The sequence below is a fragment of the Suncus etruscus genome, chromosome 18 (assembly GCF_024139225.1).
Source record: "Suncus etruscus isolate mSunEtr1 chromosome 18, mSunEtr1.pri.cur, whole genome shotgun sequence".
Taxonomy (NCBI): domain Eukaryota; kingdom Metazoa; phylum Chordata; class Mammalia; order Eulipotyphla; family Soricidae; genus Suncus; species Suncus etruscus.
The window spans coordinates 61,316,508-61,339,655 of record NC_064865.1 but is presented as its reverse complement, the minus strand read 5'-3'; the positions used below and the strand labels follow the sequence as shown (position 1 = coordinate 61,339,655).

Here is a 23,148-nt window from a genome sequence, read left to right as displayed (position 1 = left end):
AGGAAATCATAAAAGTCATCTAAGGGACCTGGAGCTCTTTTTCTTTCTTTCTTTCTTTCTTTCTTTTTTTTTGGTTTTTGGGCCACACCCGGTGACGCTCAGGGGTTACTCCTGGCTATGCGCTCAGAAGTCACTCCTGGCTTGGGGAATCATATGGGACGCAGGGGGATCGAACCGCGGTCCGTCCTAGGCTAGCACAGGTAAGGCAGGCACCTTACCTTTAGCGCCACTGCCCGGCCCATCTTTTTCTTTTTTTAAAACAGAGTTGAAAGGCGTTGAGGTCCAGTGACAAGCAAGCCCTGTACTGTTACAAGTACTCTGCTGACCTGAGTGAGACCATAGAATTGGATTGACCTAGGAAAACAGATCCCCTAGGAGTGTCTAGATCCGTGCTGGCTGGCTACAGCCTGGGTCCTGCTTTCAACATCAAGAAAAGTTCTGGGGGTGACAATCTCTCCCCACCCTGAAAGAGGGGTGAGACAGATTCCCTCTGAGACAGTCTTCCAGAGGATGAGAAGAACAAGGACACCTCCAGATTATACTGAATTGACCTTCACATCGTTCTTTACATTGGCCACACCTGTAAAACATGACAGGTAAAGCATTAATCCCTTATTGGCAAACCACCTGCTCTGTTCTTGACCAATCCCCAGAATTTCTCTGTAAACAACGGGGTGCCCCAGATGGAGATTTCTTCAATCTTATGCAAAGGAACTAACCAGGTTTATTTAGACATCTGTCAAGGTTCACTATGAAGGTGGAGAGAAAAACTCTTTTTCTGTAGCTGACTGAATTAAATAAATTCTAGTGGGCTTAACGTAAAGCCCACTCTTCTTGGGTAACCCATATGGATCTCCATGCTATCTCTCTGGCCCCTCATCCCTTCTTATATGTAAAGCCTACAGTCCTTTGCCAGCTTGAAGAAGTTACAGAAGATGGAGTTTTACCCACATTCATGTCTTCTAAGGTGGTGAAATTTCTGGGGAAATGTGAACCAGGAAGATCTGCAGGAAAGTTGCAGGGGAATAATGGCAAGAAGGACCATGGGAGCTCAACTAAGGCCATTAACCTCAATTGGAAATTACATTATGCCTATATACCCCAGAGGTCTGGGAAAGTAGAAAGGATTAACCAGACATGAACATTTAAAGAGGATGGGTGGTGTAACGAAAGAAGAATAAGATTGGGCTCCCCCTGGTAATGTTAAGGGTAAAAACATCAGCACCAGGTGCGGGAGGCTTTTCTGTCTGACCCAGTGCAATAACCCTCAGTTATCTTTAGGCCACTAGATTTTAGGACCCTATGTCCTCTACACCCCCAACAGGATTGAAGAAGATACAGGAGCCTCCTTTCTCTTTGATGGAGAATCACAGCCTGAGTGAGAAGGATTCCTTCAGATCCAGCTGATTCAACTTCCAGGACCAGAACAGACTGCAGAGAATCCTGGTGTTCCTGCTGACTGCAGCAGTGACTGCAGAACGACCAGCAAGAATGAACATCCTGGGGCTGGAGAGATAGCATAGCAGCGTTTGCCTTGCAAGCAGCTGATCCAGGACCTAAAGTGGTTGGTTCGAATCCCGGAGTCCCATATGTTCCCCTGTGCCTGCCAGGCGCTATTTTAATTATTCTTTGCCTGTTGCCCCACCTTGACCTTCCAGATGGGGGCGCCATTTTTGTAAAGACCACATGTTGTAAGGCACATGTTAGAGTTTCTCAAGCCTGTTTCCATTAACATCTCCCCAGGCTACCTGGCCATACCAAGTAATCTATGTGGAAAGGACATGTACATTAGACAATAGCCAATCATTTTAAAGATTCTCAGAAGCTAGAATCTCCCTATTTCCCCACCCTATATAATCTCATTCATGACTTTGGGCATGGTTGTCTTCTCTGGGAGATGGCCCTGATTGGTCAGTATGGAGCTTGTGACTGACAGAATAAAATTTTGTTAAGTTTTACTCCAATTGTGGGGTCTTGTCCTTTGACTCTAGTCTAGACCCTAGAAGCAAATGCCTTCCCCACTGTCCCATTGCTCCGGCCCACGCCAGGCCTGTAAAAACAGAGTGAAGGGGAGAAATGGCCACCTGTGCCCCTCCCCACGGGTGGATCCACTTTTCCACAGACCTCAGGGGGTCACAATCTTGCTCTGGTCCTTCTTGTTGCCAGCAGAAACCTCAGTTATTTCAGGACTGGAGTGAAAGCAAAACAGGTAGGGCATATGCCTTGCATGCAGATAACTGAGGTTTGATTCCTGGCATCCTATAGTCTCCTAACCAGGAGTGATTCCTGAGCACAGAGCCAGGAGTAACTGTTTTTTCAATCATCATCATCATTATTATTAATTATTATTGTTATTGGCTTTTGGGCCACACCCGGTGACTCTTAAGGTTACTCCTGACTAGGCGCTTAGAAATTGCTCCTGGCTTGGAGGAACCATATGGGACATTGGGGGATCGAACCATGGTCCATCCTAGCTTAGCTGCATGCAAGGCAAACGCCCTACCGCTGCTCCACCGAGTAACTGTTGAGCACTGCTGGTATAGCTCAAAACCAAAACAAAAAAAGAAAAATCAAAACCAGAATCAAAAATCTTGGCAGGGTCAAAGGGAGAGGACACTGCTACCCCCGAGGATCCAGTTAACAAATGGCCAATGTCAAAGGCACAGCAGACAAGATCTCAGGCATCTACTCAAAATAGGGCTCCCCCAAACTGGGTGAAGTCTTGGGCTTAGGACTTAGCAGTGGACATGGACTGCTCTATGGGCTCCAGGGGAGCGCGTGGACACAGGCAAAATCAGGGGGATTGAAGTTACCAGAGGTCAGGGTGAGGCACTTCCAGGAGGGTCCCCAGTCCAAACAGTGCCCCTGGGCATGGTGGTCCCACCCCTCTCTGACCCCTGAGGTCTCTAGACAGCTAAGTACCCTGTGCACTGACCCCCACCTGAGGAAATGATTTTGGGAAAGCCTGGATGAAACAATAAGCTTGTGGGGGGAGATGTTGGGATGTGAAGAAGGCTGAGGCATGAGAGAGACCCTCGGGGATCTGGGATCATCCCTTGGACTCCCCTTTCTTCTGGGAACAGCAGTCCCTCCCCTGAGCAAACTGCAATTTGTGTGACTCCCCCCTCAGGGACTCCTAAGATGGCTCAGATCTGGGTGGGGTATAGGATTGCAAAAGTGGGGATTTGGGGGCATAGCCTGGAGTGAGAGACTCTGGGGAGTAGTCTCAATGGGGGCCTCCTCTCTAGCCCACCTGCCCCGAGGTGTGGTCCCCAACCCAGACTGGCCCTTGGGAGAGTTTTAGGGGGGTTCTGAGCTCTATTAGCTCTCAGGGCAGCTGGATCCTGAGGTTGATGACCTCCTCCTCTCTCCCAGAGCTTGGTGACTCATCTTTGCTGACTCACTTGCTGCTTCTAATCCGGAGTCTATCCCTCCCCCAGAGCTCCCCCTCTTTCCCTCTCAGAGCCTTGGCTAGTGCCCACTGGACTAGCCTGCCCCTTTTCTGACCTGGCTTGGTCTCTGCAGTCTGGGCAGGGCTGGTGGAGAAGAGACTTACTTGCCTCAGTTTCTCCAGCACCATCCAGCTCAGGCAGAACCAGGGGCCCTGCACCCCTCAGGCTCCTCACTGGCTCTTCCCAGCTCCTGGGTTTGTCTGACTGGCGGGAGCTGGTCCTGGGTGCGGGGAAAGGTTTATACTCTCCAGATAAGGGCAGGCAGGATGCAGAGAACGGTGGGTGAAGACAGGTGGGTTGGAGGTGGTAGGAACTTTCCTCCATATGGAGATGGACTGTCACCCTTTCCCCACGCCCTCGAACAGGAAGCACCTGAAGCTTCTGCAATTCTGACTCTTGGTCGGCTTATCTGGGCCACACCTGTTGGAGCTCAGGACTGACTCCTGACTCTGAGCTCAGGGCTCACTCCTGGTGGTGCTTGGGGGACCATATGAGGTGCAAGGTTAAAGCCGAACTGTGTGCAGTGCAAGTGTCTTCACCTCTGGTCTAGCTTTCTGGCTCCTGAATGAAGGGACCCTTAATGGAAGCTTTATCATGTTGCCAACCCACCACTCATTTCATGTTTAGTCTGTCTCAGAGCATTGAAAATTGCCAGCCCGTTGAGGCCTTGCACAGGGCGAACCCGGATTCAGTCTCTGGCATCCGTATATAGGGTTCTCCGAGCCTGTCAGCAGGGATTCCTGAGCACAGAGCCAAGAGCTTCACTGGTGTGGGCAAAAATTAAATAAACAAATAACTAATATTAATTATTAATTAATTTATTAACTAAATAAATAATTTATTAAATACATAAAAGAAAATTGCCAGTGTGTGTAGTAATTGCTCAGTAAAAAAGTATGTAGTATGGATGAAATGATCCTTCGAATCACAGATTAGGGATCACAGTCAGTACTTTGAGAGCTTCCAGTAATAACGTTCAGGCTGTGAGTAAACTGAGTGACTCAGAAGCCACTACTGGAGAGGTCACCAAAACCATCACTCTTTTATTATCTTCATGATTCACAGGTCCACAAAGTCTGGTTGATAGCACAAGCAGGAAGGGCCTTTACCTTTACCTTGTATGTGGCCAACCTGGGTTCCATCCCCCGCATTTCATAGGGTCTTTCTGAATCTGTCAGGAGTAATATCTGAACACAGAGCTCCTGGCAGATTCGGAGTGCTCAGACTACCTGAGCACTGCCAGGTATGGCCCCAAATTCTTCTCTTAAGCAGAAAAGAAAGTCTGAGTGCTTTGGCCAAGATCTCACAAGGCTTTGGACGTGATGAAAACTCTAGGCTGGACGAGGAAGGGCCAATTGGGGGTGTGGGGAGGTGTAGGAGGGGAGGCAAGGCCATCAGGTGGCAAAGCTTCTCCCCTAACCTCAAGACTTGGTCTCTGGGGGTCAGAAACCAATGATGATCTTGTCGTGGGGGATCATACCCATTGTCTATAAGTGAGGGAAGAAGTGGGCAGGAAGGACCTTTGGGACCTGAATTCTCAACAAGGAGGGACACCGTTTAGTAAAATTCACATGGCAGGCTTCTTCCTAGCTTCTGAGCAGGGAGAAACACCATTTTGTAAGAACCACATGGTCTGAGCCACAAGATGGGGCTTCACATGCCTATTTCCATAGACCTTGCCTCAATCTACCTGGCCATACCAGGTAGCCTATCAGGGAAGGACAAGGAAGCAGTGGGAAGGCACCCCTAGACAAGAGCCAATCATTTTAAGGATCATCAGAAAGCTGGAATCTCCCTATATCCCTTCCCTATACAATCTTCAACATGACTCCCAGGCTGGGGAATCTTGTTGGCAGACGAATTAAAGTGTTAAACTTTATTCAAGTTGTGTGGTCTTGTCCTTCTACTCTGGAACTCTACAGGACCAGGTGGATATGGGACTCCTAGTGACTCCTAAGAAAAGCTCTGGGCCATGCACTAGTCCCACAGTTGGTTCTGGGCTCATCCACCACCTCTAGGGGTCCAGCCCAGGTCTGAATCTTTATGGACCCTTTTGTATGCTGGATCCCATGAGGAAGTCCTTCTACTTCCTCCTTTACCTCCCAATAAACATTTCTCTTCTAAATAAAAAAGATGGAAGGATACAGTTTAACATCCAGAGCAACACTACAACACTAAGGCGCTGACCTGCTTAACCCCAAGAACCACTTTTGGTCCCCCCGCCCCCCAAGAGTGTGTCATGAACATAGAACCAGGAGTCAGCCCTGAGCACTGCTGAAAAAATAACTGGAAAAAAGGCAAGGGAAGAGAGGCATGAAAAAATGAGTGAGTGTAAAGTAAAAATATAAAAATATAGCCCACGTATTAGGTGAGGCAGCCCCAGGTACCGTGTTTCTCACCCCTCAGGTGGACCTGAATGATGAAGTAGGGTAGCAGGGGCGGATAAATAATACACAGCAGTCAGAAAAGTTATTCATTGGAGTCAGCTCGCTTCATTCCTCATGGCCTTCCTCTGCCATGTGCTCATCCTCTCCTGCCCTGGGTTGCCTATTCGTGATGTGCTTTCTCTCTAGCACAAAGCCAGCCGTTTTCTTTATTACCCAGAACCCCACCCACCAGGGTGGGGAGGCCCTGTTATCCAGATAGACTTTGCGTACTGAAAGGAGAGGTTCGGGGAAACAGGAAGTTGGCGGAAGGGTTACCAGTGAATGAATGAATGAGTGGGAGAGTGAATGAATGTAGCCAAATCCTGCAGAAGTTCAACAGTCTGACTCAGTTCTCTATGGTGGAGAAACTCTCCCAAGGGGCCCTCAGGTGCATACCCTAACACACCCTTGGCTGTGCCCTGAGTACACTCACCCTTGCCCTCCTGGGCCTGCACTTCTCTTTCTGAAGCTGGGTCCTTGCTAGCCTTTCTTTTTTTTTTATTTTATGTTATTATTATTATTATTATTATTATTATTATTATTATTTTTTGGGTTTGGGGTCACACCCAGCAGTGCTCAGGGATTACTCCTGGCTCCATGCTCAGAAATCACTCCTGGCAGGCTCAGGGGACCATATGGGATGCGGGGATTTGAACCAATGACCTTCTGCATGAAAGACAAACATCTTACCTTCATGCTATCTCTCCAGCCCCTTTGCTAGCCTTTCTGTCTGCCTGCCCCTCTGTCCCGGAGCAAAAAGTGCCAGGCTGTCTCTAAGTGTGGCTGTCTCCAATCCACACTGAGGGGGGGTCCCCCATTGGGCCCCCTTCCCCTTAGGTCCTCCAAGGAGTACAAGAAGAATGATGCTTCACCTCCTAATAACTGCAAGACCTGGGAATATAGCTTTTAGTGACTGACATTTTGGGGAGCTGCATGTGTGTGTGTGTGTGTGTGTGTGTGTGTGTGTGCGCGCGCGCGCGCGCGCGCGCGGTCCCTGCTACCTGGTGTGGTTCTGGGAGTGACTCAGTGGGGTCTGGGAGTGACCCAATGGGAGTGATCTTGTGGGGTTCAGGGAGTGGCCTGGCATGAACCCTTTTGTCCATTACACAGTTGTGTTGGCGACCTGGCCTCCAGTCTCACACGTTCTTCCCATTTCAGGGGCACAAAGGTAAGGCCAGGGGGGGATCTTGGGAGAGAAACTGGCTTCCCAGCAAGCTCTAGGAGTTGTCCATGGAAGCTTCCATGACCTCACTTTGGGGAGGGAAATAAACCCTGTGGCTAAGAAGGCTGGAAAAGCTGGGGTCCTCTGGCATGTGGAGGGGAAGGTGGGTGATGCCTTGGGGAGGCCAGCTTCAGTGCTGGCCCCTAAGTCCAGACTGGAGCCACAGAGCCTGTCAGAAAAGGGGGTGCAGGATTCAGAACATGTGTGTGTGTGTGTGTGTGTGTGTGTGTGTGTGGTGTGTGTGTGAGCAAAGAGCAGCTCTCAGCCTCTCCCAAGAAAGCACAGTTCTGGTTCTAGAATCTTCTCTGCAGGGAAGACTAGAAAAAAGGGGGTTTTTGTGTTCCAAACTCTGTCCTGGGAAGAGGAGGGAAGAGGAATTCTGGGTTCACCCTCTGCCTGGTTTTATTTCATGTCAGTGGGGAGACACCCCAAGTTCTGCCTGCCTCTGGGCTGCTGTTGGGGTCCCTTGTGGTTTCTCTGCTGCCAGCCTGCTCTCCTACAAGTGACCCCTGATCCGACTGGGGTTCCCTGGGAAATTTCTGGGAGTGGCTGCTGCTATATATTTTTTTTAAACGCCAGGACCAGAGATATGCATTGTGGAGTACAGTGCCCTCTGAGGGTGTGGCCATTGGAAGACGGTGGCTTTTGTTCTGCACTTAGGGAACTGTGAAGGTTTCCTGTCACAGCAGGCACAATACCTGTGAACTGAGTTCACCTTTTCTCTTGGAGGTGGGGCTGCAATTTGGGTCCAATCTCTGAGCTTTGCTCTATAGAGGTGCAGTAACTGGAGGGAATCAGATCTGGTTAGTCCTGCAAATGCCAACTGTAAATGGTTTAACCCAGGGCTCCTTCCTTCCTTCTCAGGTCGTCCCTCCCTCCCTCTCTACTCCTCCCTCCCTCCTTTCCTCCCTTCTCTTTCCTCCCATCTCCTTCCTTCCTTCCTTCCTTCCTTCCTTCCTTCCTTCCTTCCTTCCTTCCTTCCTTCCTTCCTTCCTTTTTTCCTTCCTTCCTTCCTTCCTTCCTTCCTTCCTTCCTTCCTTCCTTCCTTCCTTCCTTCCTTCCTTCCTTCCTTCCTTCCTTCCTTCCTTCCTTCCTTCCCTCTTCCTCCCTCCCTCCCTTCCTTCCTTCCTCCCTCCCTCCCTCCCTTCTTCCTTCCTTCCTTCCTTCCTTCCTTCCTTCCTTCCTTCCTTCCTTCCTTCCTTCCTTCCTTCCTTCCTTCCTTCCTTCCTTCCTTCCTTCCTTCCTTCCTTCCTTCCTTCCTTCCTTCCTTCCCAACCAGGAGGGGTTCCCAAGCACAGCTGGGGGTGATCCAAGAGGCAAAGGAAGCTGACCATGTTGGGGTTTCACTGGAGGGCATGGGGAATGAGGGGATGCTGGGGAGGAGGACTTGAGACACCCCTTCTGAAGGGCTGCAAGCTCCCTTTTTGTAGCTAACACACTAACAGAAAGACAGGATTCTTACAGGGATCTAGTGGATGAGCAACACAGAGCAACATTCACTCGAGCTCTGCTCACTGAACATGCCTGTAGGGCCAGAGCATGACATCTGGTTGGAAATGCTGAATTGTCCGATCTGCTGAAGAAAATCTATTATGTAGGCCCAAAGAATCTGGTCATATATTTTGACTTGGCAGGGGGGCAGCAATCAAATCTGGGTCATTAAAAAAAAAAACACTTCTATTTAAAAATTTTTTTTTATTGAAACCAATGTGAATTAAAAGTCTTTCACAGTTGAATTTCAGGTACATAGGGACAGTGAGTTAGGTTAAAAAAACTTCAATTTTTTTTAAAAGTTGAATTTTAGACACTGTGATTTCCAGAATTATTTCTTATCTAGTCATTTCTGGCATTTTAGATCTCAACACCAGTCCCACCACCCGTGTAACATTCCCACCATTGTGGCCATTGTTAGGCCTTTGCTCAGCACAGACCCTCCAGAAGCAGAAACAAGTCAAAGAAAAGAAAGCTTATTGCCTCTCAGGACTGAGGATCCTCAAGCCAAAGAGACTCCGAGAGTCCCGAGTCATTTTTTTCTACAGACAATTCTTTCCTTTTCTTGCACAGGCTGGGGAAGACAAGGTCACATGTCTACCTTTTCTGAAGCAAAGCTGAGGTACAGAAGCAAATGCATTGGTTAGGGTATTCTGACCAGCTGCCTCGTGTTTGTGTTTCTTTAACTTAGGCTTTAATTTTGGCTTCCCAGCTAAGAATGTCCTTGTCTATGGCTGGGCCTTCTTTTTGAAGGACTGTGTTGTCTCTGAGTCATCTGTTTCCCAACCTCCCTGATACAAATAATTTCTTAATATTGCTGGGTACCACTAAATGATGATGGAGTTCTCGGGGAAAAATTTCATACAAGAAAATTTGTGAGAGTTGTTATGGCTTGCCATAGGGTATTGAGTCTTGATCTGAAGGTTTACAGTTTGGGCTTCTGTGAGTGGTTTGTTGTTTTAGCTCAGGTGGCTTCTGTGATCATTTCACATCTAATTGGGTGTATTTTAACTGACCTACTCCTGGCTCTGTGCTCTGGGGCCACTCTTGGTGTCAAGGCAAATCAATAGTAAAAGTATGGGGGTGTCACACAGCCATGTAATTGGCTTCAGGCTCCACAACTTGAAGACCTGGGGAGCTGGACCGGTGAACTCATATGGCCACAGGGTGATTTGTGGGGGTCCTTGAAGGGCTGTGAGGTGGGTATGTTCACATGTTTTTCCATTTCCATCAAGCTGGGCCTCTCTCTCTCTCTCTCTCTCTCTCTCTCTCTCTCTCTCTCTTTGGTTTTTGGGCCACTGGAGCCCTTCAAGGGGGTCACATGGGGGACCATACGGGAAGCTGGGGATAAAGTCAAGGTCTGTTCTGAGTCAGCTGCAAGCAAGGCAAACGCCCTAGAGCTGTGCTATTGCTCAGGCCCCTCTTTTGAGAGTTGGATGAGTCAGTCTATGGCATTGACCACTTGCATAGACATTGTGGAAGGCTCTAGATTGTGGGTGTGGCTGCAGGATGTCTGGAATTACTGGGGTAGAAAGAGGAGAATGGGAGCTGGGAAGACCCGCCTGGCTCTCAGATATCTGTCTTCTGATAACAACATCCTGATGCAGATTCTCCATGCATGATCATCCTTTGTGCATGAGAAGTGCAAAGATTTATGTCACAGAGGTGTTTCACATGTTAGTCGTGCTAACAGTATTTGTATGTGAAATGACTTAAATTGACAAATATTGTTGGCATTAGTTGTCCTTTAAAGGATGCAGTGCAAAAGACTAACACAGAGAGAGCTAAAAATTTAGTAAGGGGACCTTAAGAAGGTTAATTGCTGAAGTGATAGATGGATAAATAGAATTGTGTAGTCACATGACCCGGATTGGATGCCTACCCCTGCCACCTGCCAGGCCAAAATGTATGAGCGGACTCATAAGGTTACAAAAAGACAATTATTTTTGGTAGTTGGCCATACCCTGCAGGGATGGGGCCTACTACTCCTAGATCTGTGTTCTGGGGTCACTCTTGGTGGCATCTTGGGGGCTATATGAAGTGCTGGGGATCCAATTGAGTCAGCTTATGAAAGGCAGTTCCTTAACCTCTGCACTATCTTTCTAGTTCCAAGACAACCTTTAAGATAAAGAATTTATGACCTAGTGTTTACTTATTGCCACATAGGTTGTATCTAACAACAGTCCTCCCAGAATTCTGGCCATAGGCAGTTAGGTGTTGAGACAGAGGCCCTAAAAAACTTGGTGTTGAGTTCAACCTCTGTGCCACCAGCCGCTTCTCAGTAGGAGAAACTCTAATTGCCCCATTCCCAGTGAATGCATCTCATCGCCTGGCACTGTCAAGATTTACCCACTTTGGTGCCAAGAGTTTCTATTCGAGGTTGAAGGAAATACTAAATAATCGGTCGTTTCTAGCCCTGGACTGCCCACTGCATAAACTCGGGCTGGCATTGTCCCTCCTGAGTCCCCAGGGCCCTTTCCACTCTGCAGGCAGGTTAGGGAGCACAGACACACCCAAGTTTACTTCCACCTTCTGGGCACGGTTTGGCGATTTCTCATGCCTCCCAAGCAGCCTGGTTTTCCGGTGGCTGTGGGGATGCCCCAAGAACAGCGCCTGCCATAGAGGGCGGTGGCCAGGAACAGGAATCTGGTCTCTGGGGCTCTTCCACAGTTTGAGCAGGCAGGGCGGGGGAGCTGGGATTGCCCAGGCCTGGCCCCGCCTCTACCCTGCGGGTATTTATAAGGAGCAGAGATCCTCTGGGCTCCAGCCAGCTGCACATCTAGCAGCAGAAGACAGTGAGATATTCCGGGGTAAGGACCTCATGCGGGACGGGTAGGATTTGGGGACTGGACTCCAGGGGACCCACACAGGGAGGGTGTCTGGAGGGACTGCAGGGACTGGGGTGTTCAGAGCACATGGCTGTATCTGGGCCCTGCAGGAGAAAGGTGCATCTCTGAGGAGACTGGGAGCATTGGGGATGCGTGGGGGGCTTGGGGAAGGCAGGAGGAAGGGGTGTCCTTGATGAGACTGGGAGTCCTGGGGATGCTGGGGGTCTTGGACTGCCCAGGAGGGAGTGTCCCCAGGTACAGGGACTGTGGGAGGCCTGGATCACACAGGAGAAAGGGGTGCCCAGAGGAACCGCGGGGCCTGGGGTCCCCCTAAGCTGGTGGATGGACCTGGAGCTGGCAGGAGAAAGGTAGGTGCATCCCAGAGGGGTCTGGGGGGAACTGGGGACGCTGGGTGGCGTGAAGCAGAGGGGCCAGGCGAGGGGATGGGGCTGCTTGGAGCAGGTGGGGTGCCCTGGAGTGCTGAGAGGCCCTGAGTGTCCGAAGAGAAGCCTGAGGCGCCCCTAGAACTCAGGGGGGACCCTAAAGCAGGAGGAAGTCAAGCATCTATCTATACCCGGACTCAGAAAGTCCCAGGGGGCGTGGCCTAGTTGTGGGCGTGGCCTCTCGAGGGCGCGGCTCGACGGCAAGTCTCAGGGCCTGAGATTGGGCGAGGTCACCGGAGGCGTGGTCTAAGGAGGGCGTGGCCTAGCTGGATAGTGACACCCGGAAGTGGGCCTGGCCTCAGTCGAAAGGGCGCGGTTTAACGGTGCCCGGGATTGGACGAGGCCTTCTAGGGGCGTGGCCTGCGCAGCCATACCGGTGCTTCTGATTGGATGAGCCGTTTGGGGGCGTGGCCTCGGTGAAACTGACAAGGGTCGGAGCTCATCTGTCAGCCAGCTCCGGGCCAGGCCCTTCCCCGGCCTGCGAGGACCAAGGCGGCTCCAGTTTGGCCTCCGAGCCCAGCGTCTCAGCCAAGGTGGCCGGTGAGTCAAGCATGGCCGCCGGGCTCGGCCCGTGACGCAGAGGAGCGCTCCGATCCGGGCCGCGCAGTTCCGCCCGGCGCCGGTATGGGCTTGACGGCCGGTGTCCAGCAGTGCTGCCAGGGGCTCCGGGGTCTCAGGGACCCCTCCGCACCCCGCGGTCGCAGGTGATCCCGCCCGCAAAGGGGGGGCTGGCTTGGGGCACCCTCTTGGGTTCCCCCACGCCTGGGGTTCGGTGTCCACTTTGCACTTGGGGGCCTGTCTGGGCTCAGTTTTCTGGGTCGCTCCGACCTGCTAAGTAATCGTCCACCATTGCAGACCAGACTTCGAAGGTTTTCTTGGGGGGCCTTTTTTGTTTTGTTTTGGGGCCACACTGGAAGATGCTCAGGACTTACTCCTGGCTCTGTGCTCAAGAATCTCCCTTGTTAGGCTCAGGGGGACCATATGGGATGTCGGGGGTCGAACCGGGGTCTGCAGCTTGCAAAGCAAGCGCCTTCCTCTTAAAATGATCAAAGTGAAAGTGGACTTGCTTGAAGTTTCAGGACAGAGAAGTTCTTCTTGCAAAGGTTCAGACTGACTTTGTTTTGCAGGCCTCAGTGGCAGGGCCTGAGGATGCTGAGCTGCTGGAGGGAATCCTGGGGTTATTTGGGCCACTTTGTGTCGCTCCAGGGGCTTCAGGATTACACCTGTGACCACCTGGTGATGCTCATGTGCCCCCATCCAACCCAGGTTGGGTGCATGCTAAGCTCATACTAGCTCCCAGCCTGCCAAGTGAATCCTATAGCGTTTACATTTTACGGATTAATTCAATTTTGGGACCTCACCGGTTGTGCTTCAGGCTCCCACCTCACAGGGCTCAGGCAACAACTATCTGTGGTATGGGGACTGAACCCGGATTATGACCAGTCCCTTACTCCACTGTGTACATTTTGGGCCTTGATTTTAAAAGCATTCTTTTCTGAAAGGGAAAGCGACACCCTCCACCATCATCATGATTGCTTGGTTGTGAAATGTCCACGTTCCCATTTGGGCTAGGACAGAGTCTCGCCTTGCTTGACACATATTCATAAACACAGTCTTGCATTTCTGTGTGTTTTGGAAGCTCAGACACAAGGACACACGTGTAGGTAACGGAGCATTTGTAAATTCTTTGTGTCCAGGCGTTAAGCTTGCTTATGATGAATTGTTTTAATTATTTTTGTTCTCTTGAGGCAACTTTGGTTTATCCTACTTGTTGGGGTGCATCTGTTTTCCATATCCCACAACAGAGAGCCACCGGGACCCTCCATATAGTCCACTTTCTCCTCCTCTCCCATATCTGGTTACCTCAGCTCAGGTAAAACCAGGCTAGTTGCCTTTGTTTTATTTATTCCTTTTCTGTCTTTATCTTCTCCAGGTGTCCTTCCTGCTAACACTTTGCTCTGTGAAATTGCCTTGAGATTTGCTCCCATTTTTGTAGCACTGGCAGAAGTTTCTCTCTCATTTTTTTCATTGCTCAGTTGGACACTTAGTTTCCAGATCGAGGCCATTTTGTGATGATTTATTGAGGGGACCACCCCAATTTGCTCAGGACTTGTTCTTGATCCATGCTTAAGAAATCTGTCTTACAGTCACTGGAATTTTTTTCTCCTTGTTTTTCTATTGACAGTATTGTATGCATATATTTTACATATCCATAACATCCATCTTGTATTGTGACCTTGATACTGCCCTACAAATCTCATTTCTAATCTTCTACTGCCTCAGTCCCAACCCTTATTTCCCCCCATCTTCCCATGTAGGTGCAGCTCATGACATGAAGCTCACCACATAGAGTGATAAATGCAGTTAGAGAAATAACTACACTGAAAACTATCATAACAATGTGAATGAATGAGGGAAAAAGAAAGCCTGTTTCGAGTACAGGTGTGGGTGGGGTGGGGAGGAGGTAGATCTGGGAAATTGGTGGTGGGAATCCTGCACTGGTGAAGGTGGGTACTCTTTACATGACTGTAATCATACAACTACAATTATATTTGTAATCATGGTGTTTAAATAAAGATAATTTATATATATATATATAAAGAAATCTGTCCTAGCTAGACTTGGGGACTATCTATGGTATTTTGGGTTGAACCCTAATTGGCCAAGTGCAAGAGAAGCGTCTTCCCAACTGTTTTATTGCTCTAAGCCCCAATTAGGTATATTTTGTTTTCTTTCTTTTTTGAGGATGGGAGCACAGCTGGTGGCACTTAGGGGTTACTCCTGGCTCTGTGCTCAGAAATCACTCCTGGCAGGCTCGGGTGTTTCTATGGGCTGCTGGGAATCAGAATCAGTTTAAAACTGAATACAGGGCCCAGAGAGATAGCACATCGGTGTTTGCCTTGCAAGCAGCCTATTCAGGACCTAAGGTGGTTGGTTCAAATCCCGGTGTCCCATATGCGCCCCCCCCACCCCCCCCCCCGTGCCTGCCAGGAGCTATTTCTGAACAGACAGCCACGAGTAACCCCTGAGCACCGCTGGGTGTGGCCCAAAAACCAAAACAAACAAACAAACAAAAAACCTGAATACAATTTAAATGCCCTACCTGCTATGCTATTGCTCTGGTTTTTTTGAATGAGTTTAGAGTGTGTGTGTGTGTGTGTGTGTGTGTGTGTGTTTTTCCCATGGATAATAATTTTATTGTTTTATTAGTGGGGGATGCAACTGAGGCCTCACTCATGTTTTCAACCACTAAAAATATTGTTTTGTTTTGGGGCCATATCCAGTGGTGCTCGGGCTTACTCTTTACACTCAAGGAGCATACTTGGCAGCAGCTCAGGGTCCCTATGGGGTGCCAGGGTTCATTGCGTCCAAGGCAAGCGCCCTGCCCACTGTGCTATCTCTCTGAATCTGCAAATAAAACTTTTGTATTCTAAGAGGTGCTCTACTCTCGTACACAAGAGGAAGCAGGACTTTTGCATGTTTGTGTGTGCAGCACTCCGACTTCCCATTTTTGTGTTTTGTTTTGTTTTGTTTTGTTTTGGGCCACAATAGGTGGTGCTCAGGGGTTTTCCTGGCACTCAGAAATCTCTTCTTGGGAGTTCAGACTTATATTGGATGCAGGGAATGGCACCTGGGTTGCTTAATGCAAGGCAAAAGTTCTCTCCTCTGTTCAATGACTCTGGGCCCAGCTTCCTTTCTGCAGCAATGGCAGGTCCTGGACAGCTTGAAGAAGGGGCCAGAAGCTCTTCTGAAATAGGCTTCCCAAAATGGGAAACTGCGGGCAGGCTTCTCAGTCCTGGGTTACATGAATCACCTTTGATCTCACCTCAATACTTTCTTCTCCCTGTCTTGGGGTTTGGGGAAATCTCCCATAGAACCCAGAGACTGGTGTCCCTGGTCACTGGATCAACTTGTCCTGGGGAGCAGGGAGGGAGCGTGACCTGATTTCACTCTTGCAGGCTTGCAGACATGGCTGCCGTCCTGGAAGCTAATATCGACTTTGCCCTGAACCTCCTGAAGAAGCTGGGGGAGGACAGCTCCAGCAATGTGTTCTTCTCCCCCCTGAGCATCTCCTCTGCCCTGGCTATGGTCTACCTGGGGGCCCGGGGCACCACCGCAGAGCAGATGTCTCAGGTATAAACTGTAGTCTTGGGGGGCACTTAACTGATCTTCGGTGTGAACTGCTAGTGATGGGAGACAGGACTAGGAAGATGGGGTCAGCCAGGTCCTGGTTGAGCCCCTCACATCTCTGGATGCTGGACAGGTTCTCCCCATTGAGAAGAGGGGGTTCACCACCCAGAATTCTCTCACATAGCACCACTCACCTTGGGGCCTTTGTCTGCTCTGTAGGTTCCAGGCCAAGCTTATTTCCATCTGCTGGGCCTTGTTTCTCTGTGTTCGAGGCTTTTTTTTTCCCATCTGAGGACTCCCACTTTCTCACACCTCCCCGTTACGTGCATGGGAGATTCGAGGCTTTTCTCTGGGGACAGGTCCCTGGGTCCCTAGTGACAGGCAATCTCCCCCCCCCCCACACACACATTACCCCTCTCCCTGTTCCTGTAGCTCCTTGGCCCCTTCCATCCTCCCAGACTGTTACCCTTCCAGGGCTCTGGGTCATCCTGGCCTCTGCCAGGGTTCTTAGGTGACTTCACAGACACCGGTCAAATGGGGGAGGGTGTGCTTACCCTCCAGATCCTCCAACACTCCCTTTGTGTGCCAGAAAGGGGAGTTACTCCTGCGCTTGGAAAGTTGTTTTCATGCCAGCAGAATTTGGGGGGCCTTCCTGCAATCCGGGCCTCCTTTCTGGAAAAAAAAAAAAGTATGGTTTTCTGAGCCTTCCATTTGGCTTTAGGAGGACACCAGGAGTTCCCTCATACCGGGCCTTTGAATATCAAAGAGGGCAAATGTAGTATCAGGAAGGTCAGAACACACCCCAAGTTTGGGAGGCAAGGGGCTGCCCCTGCCAGCCATGTGGGAAGGCCTGGCCTACAGCTGGCTTTGCAAGCTCAGTGAGTGGGCCTCCATGTGGGAGGCCTCTGTGCAAAGCTTTCGGTTCAGGGCCTGGAGGAGTTATGGAGGAGGAGGCTGGGGTTTGGATCAGGGCTCCAGGCTCTGCTGAATGGCTCCTGTGTGTATGTGTGTGTGTGTGACCACAGGCCCTCAGCTTCCACCGGGTCAGCGGCGACGTCCACCAGGGCTTCCAGGACATCATGGGCGCTGTGAACAAGACGGATAGCAAGTACCAGCTCAAAATGGCCAACCGCCTCTTTGGGGCCAAGACCTACGAGTTCCTGCCCGTAAGTGCTACTGCATGCACTCTGGGAAGGGGAGAGGAGGGAAGGGGTGCAGTGGCGAGGTGAGGGGTGCTGCCAGTCTACACTCCTGGGTATAACTCAGGCCTGCACCTGGTGTCAGGTGTTGCCTTAGGATCTGTGCCAAGTCTGAGGTGACTGTAATTCGGCCCTTGTTTGCCTGGTCCAGTTCAGCCTGACACAGAGACGTGAGACTGGCACGACATCTTAATCAGTGGTTTTTACAGATTTACCCAGTGTGTGTGTGTGTGTGTGTGTGTGTGTGTTTGTGTGTGTGAGAGTGAGAGTGAGAGAGAGAGAAAGAGAGAGAGATGAGAGAGAGAGACAGACAGACAGACTGAGAGAGAGAGAACAAGAGAGATTTTTTTAGACAGTATTTTTTTCCCTGGCTTTATGCTCTGGGATCACTCTTAGGCAGTCTTGTTTGTTTGTTTGTTTGTTTGTATATTGTTATTTTTGTGACCAGAAAATACTTTAGCTGCTTTTTGAGAAGCAGCTTTGTCTCCAAAGAACCTGTTACTTCTCCTGGTGGTTCCCATCCAGCCAGGGCCACAGTTGAATCTTGGGCCCTGGATGACCTTGGGATGACCTGGACCACCCTGCCATACTTAGCGGTCCTCTATGGTCAGACATGTTGGCACACAAGGGGACCATATAGTCCTGGGGACTTCACTGGAGGTGGCTACATTCAAATCCAGAGAATATGTTAATCCCAGTGCCTTCTCACCAGTCTCCGAGCTGATTATTAAAGTTTACTATTATTATTAGTTTTAGACCATAAGCTGCACGCTCTGTGTTTATCCCGGATTCTTTGTTCAGGGCTTACTGCTGGTGTTGCACTCAGAAATCACTCCTAGCTGGCTCAGGGGACCCTCAGGGATGCCGGGGATCAACCTGGGTTGGCTGTGAGCAAAGCAACAGCCCTCCCAGCTGTGCCATGGCTCTGGTCTGCTCTCCCCATTTTACTTTTGGCTTTCATGAGCACTTTCCCATGAAAGTGGTAGGCTGATGAATGTCTGTGTGGGGGCCTTGAAGGAGTAGCTCTGAATATGCCTGTGCCCCCAGTCTTTCAAGGACTCCAGCCTCAAATTTTATCACGCCGAGATGGAGGAGCTGGATTTTGCTCAGGCCGCCGAACAGTCCCGGAATCACATCAACTCCTGGGTTGCCCAGAAGACAGAAGGTGAAATGTCTCTTATTTGATCTGATGTTTACTGGGGCCACTTCTGGCATTTAATGAGGTAGTGGTGGGTTCTGGGGGGCTGTTCTGGGGACTGAACTCAGCACCTCCCACAAGCCAGGCATGTGTACTATTTCTTGAACTCTCTGTCCCCCAGTTTTCTATTTTAATGGTATTTTAATCTGTCCTGTTGTCAATTCTTCCACCAAATTATTACATGTAAGTGGGAATACTAATCATCCATTTTCTCCAAAATAACTGTAGTGTTAAAGACTTGCTCTCCTGGGGCTGGAGTGATAGTACTGCCGGGAAGACATTTGCCTGGCATGCGTCTGATGTGGCCTCTATCCCAGGCATTATATGGTCCCCAAGCCTACAGGGAGTGATGCTTGAGTGTAGAGTCAAGAGTTACCCGAAGCATCATTGGGTGTGTGGCCACAAAACGAACAACAAAAAGCAATTCTCTCCTGATACATTATCAATGGGTGGCATTATTTTTTCTGGCCTTTCCCTCTTCCTTCCTTCCCTCCCTCTCTCCCCCTTTCCTTCCTCCTTTCCCATGTCCCATGACACTGGGGGTTGAACACTGGGCTTCCCCACACATCATTCTACATGTCTACATTCCAGCCCCTTGAGTCATCTCCCTGACCCTGACCTTCTCTTTCCTGGTGTCTGTGCTACCTTTCAGTGTTTGTATGACTCTCCAGAACAGTGGGTACTTCCAATGCATTTCAGGGCCAGTGGCTTTTGTTTACCATCTTTATTTTTCACACACAGCATTAAAGTAGGTGTATTGCTGGCGTTCTTTGGGTCCCTGTCACTGCTCTCCCACCCTGATCCCCGAACCTCATAACACATCTTGGGCAAGTCTTAACTAACTGCAGCTCTTGCTTCGAATGAGGCCTTCTCCAGGCTGTGCCTTCTCACTGCTTTTCTGTCCTTTATTAAAATTCTTTTATTTCCACTCCACAGCCTAGTTCTTATCTCTCACCTGCCTGGGATTTGCCCTGCACACAGTCATGTCTGCATTTTAGTCTCATGATGGCAGTTTTCTCTTTGCCCATGGGTAGCCGTGTGCAATGCAAGCACCCCACTCTCTGTACTTGGCTCTGTTTGTTTTCTTGGCACTTGGCTCTGTTTGGTGGTTGTTTTCAAGATCCACAGCCCTTCAAATGGTGCTATTTGGTTGTGTCCAGAGTATGTTTGTGTGGGTCCCCGGACTGCCCATCAGGAAAATCCTTGAGCTAAGCTTTCTTCTTTCCAGGTAAGATTACTGAGCTCCTGAAGCCTGGTACGATTAGCTCTGATACAGCGCTGGTTTTGGCCAATGCCATCTACTTCAAAGGAAACTGGGAGAGGCAGTTTAAGAAGGAGCATACAAAGGAAAGACCCTTCAAAGTCAACAAGGTGAAGACTGCCGATCTCAGCCAAGGGCCTGGGTTGTAAATGGCTTTAATGGGCATGGTGGAGCCATCTCCCCCGTCTCCTCCTTTTCCAGCTGGCCATAGGGACTTCCTGTTACCCTCACCCATTCCTGGGACCTTAAAGGGGGTTCCTGTTTCCTACAAGGCCTGCGGCCTCCACTTCGGGTCCAGGCCTTGGTCCCACCTACCTATGGTGATGTGTGACAGGCAGGAATTTCCTTGTGGTCCCAAAGAAAATTAACCATGTAAGAGAGAGGACCTGGGATATCCCCAAACTTGGAGACTGAGATCATCCACAACACTAGGGGCCCAAGTGGGTTCTGGAGTGAGGGTTATGGTGGTAGGGGTGTTTTTGAATTCACCAGTGGCCCTGAGCAGCCGGTCTGCCTGCTAGCTCTGGCAGTCCCTGGGGTCCCAGAGCGCAGCTCCATGGTCTCTCTATGTCCCAGCAGAATGACAGCAAGCCGGTGCAGATGATGTACCAGTCAGGCACCTTTAAAATGACCTACATTGGAGAGATCTTCACCCAGATCCTGGTGCTGCCCTATGTAGGGGAAGAGCTGAACATGATCATCATGCTCCCGGACGAGGACAGGGACCTGAAGACGGTGAGGACGCAGGGACAGTGGCTGTGATGGCCGATTGCTGGCAGGGGCCATGGTTTGTTCCAGCCATTTGAGCCTTTGCCCCACCCCCTGTGCATACGCCCCGCCCACTGCCACTGTATCCTGCCCTCCATGCCCTAGCTCCATTCTTCCCGCCCTCCATGCCTTTGTACCACCCATCCAGCACCCACCCACCCCTCATCAGCATAGCCACACCCACTTCCACATAGCCCCACCCTCTTTGTTTCATACTAATGAATACTAATAAACTTCCTACTAATTCCACCCACCTCCACTATAGCCACATCCCTTACTGTCTTAGCCACGCCCACACCGTCCATAGCCCTGCCCAGTGGTCATCCCTCCCTACTCCCAAGGTGTCCTCTGACTCCATCCCCAGTTCCTGCTGCAGTGACCAGTGACCAGGGGCATCTCCTGGTACCCACAGAGCAGTGTCCCTGCCCTGAACTCACATCACCTGCCATCCGCCCTCCCTCCTTCCTTCAGGTGGAGAGTGCACTCACCTACGAGAAGTTCAAGGAGTGGACTCAGATGGACATGATGGATGATGAGAAGGTGGAGGTGCTGCTCCCCAGGTTTAAGCTGGAGGAAAACTACGACCTGGAGGACGTCCTGGAGAAGCTGGGCATGACCTCGGCTTTTGACCAGGCCACAGCCGACTTCTCGGGCATGTCGTCCAAGCGGGACCTGTGCCTGTCCAAGGTGGTGCACAAGGCCTTCGTGGAGGTGAACGAGGAGGGCACCGAGGCGGCAGCAGCCACTGGAGCTATAATGATGCTTCGCTGTGCCAGGATCACACCCCGCTTCTGCGCAGACCACCCCTTCCTCTTCTTCATCCAGGACAGCAAGACAAAAAGCATCCTATTCTCTGGCCGTTTCTCTTCTCCCTGAGGGGACCCCTAGGCCCCCAAATTTTGGGCAGGCCAGCCCTGCCTGCTCCCCTCCAAGGCCGGCTGTGCCCCTCCCTAGTGGACTTTGGGTCACCTCCCCAAAATAAAGTGCCTTGTTTTGAACAACCCCCTTTATGTGTATTTTCTTGCATCTCCAATGAACATTTCAGAGGGTCGGAGGCTCCTTCCCCAGAGGGAGTGTCCCCTCTGTTGTCTTAATATAATGAAAGAGTCCTACTGTTGGTGTGGAGATGGTGAGGCCTTACTGGACTCGACCCAGCTCCAGCAGCCCCTAAGGTCTAGCTGGTCTGAAGGTTGCAGGGTGAGGGCGGAGAGATTCCCAAAGCAGTCAGATGAAGTTCCAGGAGTCAGCCAGCTTGATTTCACAGTCCCTCTCGCCATGCACACCTCCTCACATGGCCTCCATACTAAGCCTTTTCCTCACTCCTGCTGGGCTCTCTCGGCCTCTGTTTCCCTTTCAGCTGCTTTGACCAGGCTTCCTAACTGGCTTCCAGGCTGACCAACTCCCTCTGGTGATGTTCCTGCTGCTGCTTCTTTGATGATTTGCTGAATCTGATGCTTATCTCTGGTGATGACGGCTCTCATGATGACGCCTCTCCTCCCTTTCTCTAAATCTCCTCCTTTCCCCCCCTGTCTCCCTCCTGCAGACTCCTTCACCCACCCATTCCAGGTGTGGGCAGTTCTGATCATTCAGGTGGGATAGATGAATTGGGAGAGGGCATACCCACATTCTCCACATTTTTGGTATTATTTCAGAAGCATTATTGATAAGTCTATAACAGGGATACCACAGAGATATAAAATTATTATGTAAGATATACCATATAATATAGCAATTGGGAAACATTCACCAGGATAGCTAAGAACTTTCAAGACTCTAAAATACACTTCCCCAGAATTGTGCAAACACATATTAAAATAAGATACAGTGCAAAATTTTCTGTTTGCAGTAAGGCATAAAACAAAGCAATATGGGGCCGGGTAGGTGGCGCTGGAGGTAGGGTGTCTGCCTTGCAAGCGCTAGCCAAGGAAGGACCTCGGTTCGATCCCCCGGCGTCCCATATGGTCCCCCCAAGCCAGGGGCGATTTCTGAGCACATAGCCAGGAGTAACCCCTGAGCGTCAAACGGGTGTGGCCCAAAAACCAAAAACAAACAAACAAACAAACAAACAAAACAAAGCAATATGATGCATAGCAATAAAACACAATTTAAGTAGTAAGACAATGACTGATGCAAATAATCAAAAGATTAGCCTAAAAAACAAGTTGATGTTTTGGAGGTAACCCAGGTGCAGAAAGTTCTAAAAGGAGCTTCTTCTTTGTTGGTCTTTAGTTGGTATTGGATTCTCCATCTTTTCCGTCATCACCTTCTGTGTTAGGCTGCTGGGGTCTATTAGATAATCTGCTGCAGGTTAGGGGCCCAGGGTCCTCACAAAAGGTGCCTCTCGTAGAGGAAAAATGGAAGACAGTGGTGTTTGGGATGCTGCCCAGAGTCTTCAACTCTTTCCCCTTTTCTGCTTGCTTCTGTCTCAGTGGAGGGGACTCTGCAACCATAGGTGGTAAGCCAGCTGAGTGAGTCTGAAGAATGAATTGACAGACCCTATGTCGATTGGGAGCACATCTACTTACCTTTCCCTGGCATTTCACCAGGTCCGGTTACATTAGCATCTTTTGGTCCCTTCTCTTCTTTCACAACATCAAACTCCACAGTCTCCCCATCGCCAACACTACACAGAAACTTCCTGGGATTGTTTCTCTTAATAGTTGTCCAGTGAACAAAGACATCTTCTTTGGGGTCATTTCTGTTGATGAATCCATAAGCATTCCAGACAT

At 50.1% G+C, this 23,148-nt stretch overlaps 1 protein-coding gene across 1 annotated transcript; it reads left to right on the top strand.

Moving 5' to 3' along the window:
• Window positions 1-12,299: 12,299 nt before the first annotated feature.
• Window positions 12,300-21,421, top strand: LOC125996039 (serpin B6-like). Its single transcript, XM_049765001.1, has 7 exons — window positions 12,300-12,402; window positions 15,822-15,996; window positions 17,019-17,159; window positions 18,240-18,357; window positions 19,619-19,761; window positions 20,231-20,386; window positions 20,891-21,421. Exons 2-7 carry the CDS (start codon window positions 15,832-15,834, stop codon window positions 21,293-21,295), a joined length of 1,128 nt encoding a protein of 375 aa, XP_049620958.1. The 5' UTR covers window positions 12,300-12,402; window positions 15,822-15,831; the 3' UTR covers window positions 21,296-21,421.
• The last annotated feature ends 1,727 nt before the right edge of the window (window positions 21,422-23,148 follow it).